This window comes from Castanea sativa, chromosome 2 (genome assembly GCF_040712315.1).
Source record: "Castanea sativa cultivar Marrone di Chiusa Pesio chromosome 2, ASM4071231v1".
NCBI classification, from domain to species: domain Eukaryota; kingdom Viridiplantae; phylum Streptophyta; class Magnoliopsida; order Fagales; family Fagaceae; genus Castanea; species Castanea sativa.
The window spans coordinates 10,174,255-10,181,874 of record NC_134014.1 but is presented as its reverse complement, the minus strand read 5'-3'; the positions used below and the strand labels follow the sequence as shown (position 1 = coordinate 10,181,874).

The 7,620-nt window shown below is 33.9% G+C and overlaps 1 protein-coding gene and 1 pseudogene across 1 annotated transcript; one reads left to right on the top strand and one right to left on the bottom strand.

Moving 5' to 3' along the window:
* Nucleotides 1-347: 347 nt before the first annotated feature.
* Nucleotides 348-1,091, top strand: LOC142623383 (uncharacterized). The gene has a single exon (XM_075796787.1). The coding sequence runs from the start codon at nt 509-511 to the stop codon at nt 866-868; it is 360 nt and encodes a 119-aa protein (XP_075652902.1). The 5' UTR covers nt 348-508; the 3' UTR covers nt 869-1,091.
* Nucleotides 1,092-4,118: 3,027 nt separating this feature from the next.
* Nucleotides 4,119-7,266, bottom strand: LOC142624866 (zinc finger BED domain-containing protein RICESLEEPER 2-like; annotated as a pseudogene).
* Nucleotides 7,267-7,620: the final 354 nt, after the last annotated feature.

Genomic DNA, 7,620 nt, shown 5'->3' with positions numbered 1-7,620 from the left:
CTGTCATTCTACATTTAAGACGGTACTACAGTACAACTAAATTTTTTTTGCAATTTTAACATTTTACAAAGAGAAATGATATGTCCACAACATTTTTACAACAAATCCTAAGTGGCAGGATGTTACTGGTTGTTATTATTGGGGCAAAAAAGTAATCTTAGTGTTAGGTTCAAATTTGAACCAATAACAACTAACCACCTATGATTTGTTGTAAAAATATTGTAAAAATATTGTGGACGTACCACCTCTCTTCTACAAATGCCGTTAACCAACACTTTTTTGTGCTTTTCTCGTACATTTCCCTTTTGCCCTTTTGGAATTGCCAATGGAAATGCTCTTAATTTCTGAAGGCATCCGCGTCTCAAGCCCCTATTTTAAGACCACGATGCACCTTTCCCACTCACTCTTCTTGAAAACCAAAACAAAAGCCACATAGAAAGAAAATAAACACACCCAATAAACCAAAACTCACAAACCCTCAAGACCAAACCCCACAACAACAACCAAAATGATAGAAGAAAGACAAGCTGGTGCACCCCATGGTGTCCTACTAGCTATAGTTGTGGCCATGATAGTAGCTGTGCCACTCCTCGTTGGTGACCAAGGTGAGGCCATCACTGAAGCCATTTCTGAGCTCTTGAGCCCAGTTGGGCTTCTTCTCCTCCCAATAATCCTCCTCCTCACAATCCAGTTCCTCTCCTCAGATCGTGGCTCCTTCATCTCTAGCATCTTCTCAACTGGTGAGCCTGACACAATCCATAGGGTCAGTGGGTCACCCTTTGGGGTTGCACTAGTTTTGGTCCTCATTTTGTTTCTCTTGTACAATCGCTTCTCAATCTTTGGTGGTGGTGATGATTCCGGTGATTAGACATGGTGTATGGATCTGGGTTTAATTTTTGAGGCTGTACTTTTTATTTATTTTTGTTTTATACGGTATAATTGGTACGTAGATATTTTTACTTTTTGTTTTTTTTTTTTAATTTTATGTATGAATATGGATATGGGGTGGTTTGTAATTTTCGGTAGATTTATCATGTATTATTCTGATCATTGAGAAATTTATGTGGAGTTACAAAATTACCCTTGATGAATCTGTTATGTTATTTATTATGAGTGAAGGGCATTACTGTCTTGTTAATTTGAATTTGTACATAAAGTTATGTACGTGGCTGAGTGTGAAATGACATGTGGTGGTCAGCGGAGCCACTGTCGGTTCTGATGGCGCAGTGGTGGCTGTGACTCTCTCTCTCTCTGTTTCTCATTGCTTTTTGTCGTTTATTGACGCTCCTTTTACCGCTTTTGTTGGTGTTTTGCTCACGCTTGCACGTGGCCCCACCTTATTTTGCTGAATTTTGATGTAAATAATAATTAAATATGTAATCAGTCCACCAAAACAAAACTACTCTAAATATAGAAATATTTATAAAAAAAAATCATTTACTTTTTTTAAAAATAAATAATTAAATAGTTGTAGTAGCTAGTACAATAATGGGTGAGGACAGTGAGAAATAGTGGCCATTCAAAGCCAGAAATAATGTCACCGTACTACAGTGCAGACTGTGAAGTGAAGACATCATTTTTTTTTAATGTAATATTAAAATTTGATAATAAATGTGATTAGTGTTGCGTTAATGAGAATGTAAATAAATTTATTAATTATTTTTGTTTTATATTTAAAGTTAATACAATTTATAAAAAAATGTATACAAACTTCTTTGTCCTAAAATTTATATTACCGCTCAAAACGATCCTAAACAAATTTTACTTTTTTTCTTTTCTTTTCCTTCCTGCGTTCTGTTTTAACTTGATTGAAGAAGGTTTTACTATAAACAATAACAATAACAATAAAACTAAGTATATTAAACTAATAAATTTTCAAAACTGTTACTATAATTTGTAGTGATTGGCCTATCAAAAAAAAAAAAAATTGTAGTGATTGGAATATGAAAAAAAAAAAAAAAACACACTAACAAGAAAATAATGTGAAAGCAATGTTGTTACTTTTCAAAAATAATCAATATTGACTTGTTAATGTAATGGACATTGTGGAAAACAGTAAGTCTAAGATGTTAAGGGCACTATACTAATAATTAAGGTGACAACTTGTGTAAAAAAATATATATATAAAAAATGTTGTAATAATTATAATTTGTTGCTATCCCTCCCCACTTGCGAAAAATTGTGTTTTTAGTATCAATAACCAACATACTCAATTTCATAACATGTAATAAGGTGTTAAAATATAATTAGAACAGCATAAGTTTCACATGAATATATCATTGACAGACACTACTTTTATTTTTTATCATGTACTAATATATATATATATATATTTAGTGAGATTGAGTGAATACTAATTGATGATGCAAGGAAAATTAGTAGGTTGGATGCTTCAGGCTTCAACGGGATAGCGATTGATTAAAAGGCCTGAAAAAAGAACACACGATCAAGGTGACCGGGGTGAACCGGCCAAGAACTCTCTGATGCCAAAGTTAGTTTCTTTCTCACATTTTAGAGTTCCAACTCCTCAGGAGTTATTAAAAACTTACCTTCATTCGATGTTAATGGGTGTTTTTATAGTGTGCTCTTCAAGCAGTTACTTGTCTCATAACTTCCCCTATATTTGAGGACGTTAGAGGGTTCAAGGCTAACTCTCACAACCGCCGTAGGAGTTAGAATACGTTATCATTATCTTCCATAACTAATGTTGGGAGTTTTGCACTTAGGAGGAAGTTTTAGCGATGAACCAGGACTTAACTCAGGCCTTGGAGTAATAACACGTGGTAGATTACTCTGTGAAATTTCTCCAAGGGTCGAGGGTCGTCTTGGGGTTTTCCTCATGGACAACCCAAACGTCCATAGACGAACGTCCTGATAGGCACGTGGACGGTCGTCTTGATAGTCACGGCCATGCTCATCTTCCTGACACGGACGACTCTCATGGACAGATTGGAGTTCAAGTTTCAGCTCACCATCACTTATAATTAAGGGCAAATTACAACTTACTCACATGTAGATTGACTGAGATTTAAGTTAATTATTGTGGTTTGAAATTTGACACTTTACTCACCTGAGGCTTGATTGAAATTTAAGTTGTCTACATGTGGTTTGAAATCCCATGATGTAAGTATTCTGTTGGATTCTTTTTTATCTTATTTGATCATGTATATTTATATATTTTTTGTGTTTTTTGAGAAAAGAGACATAAAAGTGATGCAAAATTACATATTAAGCCTTGTTTTTCATAGAAGAACTCTAACTAAGCTAATATCAAGTAGGTAAAGTGTCAAATTTCAAACGACATATAAACAACTTAAATTTCGGCTAAACTACAAGTGAGATAAGTTGTAATTTGCTCTATAATTAATAACTTAGAGCATCTGCACTGGTCATTGCAAATGCCAAATTTAAGGTGGGTTTGGCATTTTAAGCCCAAAAGACCTCAGCAACGGTGATTGTAAAATTTTTTTGTAGGAATGGCAACAGGTCGGGTTCGAGCCGGGTTTTTGCATACCCTGCCCCGACCTGCGGGCCAAGACCCGAAACCCAAACCTGGCCCGATTATTAATCGGGTTTTTTTCCCGGGGCCCAAACCCGCCTTGCCGAGCCCCGTTTATCTTCTTGGGCCCAAATTTGGGCCAACCAAAAAAAAATTTCAAGCCCATTAAAATTTTTTGCCTAAATTCAAGCCCATTCATCCAAATTTTGATATAACATGGCCCAAATGCCAAAATTTAGCATTTAGGCCACGTTATATGGCAGCCAAATCCATCCAAATTATAGGTTAATCGTAAATCACCTGTTAATTATACATATATACATCAATAAATCATAACTAAGATTTTAAATCAATAAATCACTAAACTAAGATAATCATTAATCAACAAAATCATAGCTACAAAATAAAATATAAAAAGCTACAAAATATCTCAAGTCCAAGAAATAAATATTAAGTTCAAGAAATTAAAAAGTTACAAAATAAATCCCACTAATCTAAGAAATTAAAAAAGCTAAGAAATTACAAAAGGCTTAGAATAATTACAAACCAACAAATTAATCCAACAAATTAATCCAACAAGTTTAAGAAATTAAAAGGCCACTAAATTATTACAAAATTTCTAATCCTCCACAATTGTGACACAACTCCCATCATCTTCATTAGGCTCCCCATCATCAAGAATTGTTTGAAGATCACAATCTCCAGACATAGTTGAAGAACCTACAACAATGAATTAAAAAAGGAATAAACTTCATCAAATTGTAACTAGCAAATATAAAAACACAATTTTGATTTTATAAATAAAAATTAGACAATTGCTAACCGTTGATTTCACTCCATAACCAATTCTGAGCACACATCATTGCCTCTATAGTCTTGGGATGTAGCCTACTACGGTGTGGACTTAAAAGTCTCCCACTAGTGCTAAAGGCAGATTCTGAAGCAACAGTTGTGACAGGAATGACTAAAATATCTTTTGCAATCCTTTGTAAAGTAGGATGCTTGAGACCATTACTTTTCCACCATCCCAAAATATCAAAATCTTCACTTCTCTTCAACACTCCCTTATCAATGAAATGATCAAATTCCATTCTAGCACTCCCCTGTTTCTTTGAACTATTGTTCACAAACAAATCATAACTTGACATTGACCCACTCAACCTAAACTTCATTTGTGCCGCAGGGCTTGAAGTACTTGCAGGAATATGAGAACTTCCTTCATTATGTACAGGGGACTCATCTAGATCTCTATACTCATCAAGCAAATCATAACAAATATTCTTAATTTTTTCAATCTCCAAATCAGAATTATCACCATAAATGTTAGGATAATAAAACTCCAATAACTTCATCTTATATCTTGGATCTAAGATAGCAGCAACAGCCATAACAACACTAACATTAGCCCAATAAGAATTAAATTTAGTAAGCATGCTTTCTGCCATTGTACTTATCATCTCATTTGAAGACAAACTCCATTCATTCAATGCAATTTTCAACTCACACACCAAAGTAAAATACATATTAGTTGTAGGGTACTTACGACCAGAGAAAAACTCAGTCACACTATGAAACAACTCCAACCTCCCACAAATATCTTTGGCTAACTCCCAATCATAATCATGTGGCAAAGAAGTATAAGATGTTTCACGTTTAGCCAAGTGCGTGAAAACATCTTTATAAATCAATGCAGTAGAAAGTATTAAGTAAGTTGAATTCCAACGAGTTTTACAATTTAAGACTAACTCTTTGGTGCATTGAACACGCAATTGACGTGCATTTTCTTCAAATTTTTGCCTCTTTTTTGGTGATCCAGTCCAATAAATCACACTATCACGAATCATTTCAATACCATCACCAATAAGAGACAACCCATCTTGAACAATCAAATTCAAAATATGTGCAGCACCTCTCATATGCAACATAGACCAACCCAACATAAGAGAACTAGTATCAAGCTTATTCAAGAGAAGTCTTATCATAGCATCATTAGCACTACAATTATCAACGGTTATTGTAGACAACTTCCTATCAATGTTCCACTCTAAAAAACAATCAACAAGGACTTCAGCAAGGACATCTTTCGTTTGTGGAGAAGGAACATAAACAAACCTAGAAAAATAATAGGAATAATTATAACATAACTCTTTAACATTCAAATTATTACTAAATGTAAAGTCTTTAACATTCTAAGGACAAAGTCTTTAACATTCAATTTATAGATAAAAAAAATTACCTTAAAACCCGGTTTTGCAACGTCCAAGTATGATCAATAAAGTGAGTGGTAATGACCATAAACCCTCTCTTTTTGTTACATGAAGTCCACATATCAGTTGTAATTGTCATCCAACTTCCATTCTTGTCCGTCATCTTCAAAGCTTTCTCCCTCTCATTATCATAGATTTTAAGTATGTCACTCTTCAAAGTATTTCTTGTGACAAGTTTAAACAAAGGTTGAAGAGAAACCACAAATTCTCTAAACCCAATATGATCAACTATTGAAAGGGGGTATTCATGTAGGATGACCATACGAGCAAGATTATTCCTCACTTTGCCTTGATCAAATTGGTAGGCATTTAAACTCATAGTTCCGTCCACCTTATTTTGTTGTTTAATCAAGACTTGTTGTCGCATATCCCTTATATCTTTAAACTTCAACCGTGGACATCTTGCTAAATGATTACGCAAATGAGTTGTACCTTGACTAGAATCACCCAAGTAAAGTTTGCTACAATGATGACATTGGGCTTTAAATTTTCCATCAACTTTCTTCCTTGTAAAATGATCCCAAACATCTGAGGTGGTCTTTCTTTTTCTACTTGTATCTTACTCCGAGTCCTCGTTTGTAGGCTCTTGCTCTTCCTTTTCCCCTTCTTGTTCCTTTACCTCTAAGTCTTCTTCTGCTAAGTCCACCGTCGGAGATTTTGGACTCCTAATTGATTCAAAAGTTTGGGAGTTAGAATCACAACAAATATTCACAAATTTATTATTACACATACTCATTGATTAATAGGCACCAATTCATAATTACATAGATTCACAAATTCTATCAACCCAAACATAATTAAACATGATTAACTATAAATTCCAAACACTTACTCCTTGTTTAATGGGCATAAATGTGATGGTGATCCTGAGGGTGAGCTGCCAGGCGACAATGGCGAGGGTGATCATGAAAAAGGCGAAGGAGACCGTATAGCTGGCAAGGGAGAGTTGCTTGGCGAGGACGAACTAGATTTGTTTCTCGAGGGAGAGCCGCTTGGCGAGGAAGAACCATATTTGTTTGTGTCTTCCGTCTCCGTTTTAGGCTCTGCATTCCCAACAAACACAAAAAACAGAAAACAATTTCTTCCATTAGCACAAAATGGTTGGAATTTTAGTTTTTCAATTTAACAAAAAATCTAAATATCCTCGATAAATCAATGTAGCAATAATAGAAAAATTGTTCATCATGCATTTACTAATAATAGAAAAATTATCAAATTTGATTAGTGGCTATTCAACAACAAATTAATAGACTACTAGACTACTAATCAGTGGCTGTTCAACAACAATATTTACTCACACAACTATATTTAGAAAGTATATGAAGTATGAATTTGCAACTTAGTAGAATTTTGCTCACACAACTTAGCGTATGAATTTTCCCTTCTTTATTTTACAAATAAATTTCAAAATCAAAATAGTTAACCAAAAAAAAAAAAAAAAGATCAAATAAAAGAATGCCTATATACTGGTGTATATATTTCAATATGTAGACAACCCATTTTGAGAGTGCAACATCTAAAATCATTGAAATCCATATAAATTCTAATTACACCAAAACATAACACAAAGTTAAAGCCTTTCATTCTAGTCAGCATGTCAGACAATCAAACCATCGGTATTATTATGTGCCCACATAACATAACTAAACTTTAATACACAAAGCAATCTAACAAACCCACGTTACAATCTCTTTATTAAACAGCCCCAAAATTTAAAACACAAACTATAATCAAAACCCCAAAAAAAAAAAAAAAATGAAAACCCGAAAGCAGATTTAGTCTTTTAGTGCCAAAGATGCAAACTTTATTATCAAAGGAATCAGATTAAAAAAAAAAAATTAAAAATCATGACGT

Excerpts from the sequence above, each read along its gene's own strand:
- LOC142623383 (XM_075796787.1), top strand. The coding sequence starts at position 509 with ATGATAGAAGAAAGACAAGCTGGTGCACCCCATGGTGTCCTACTAGCT.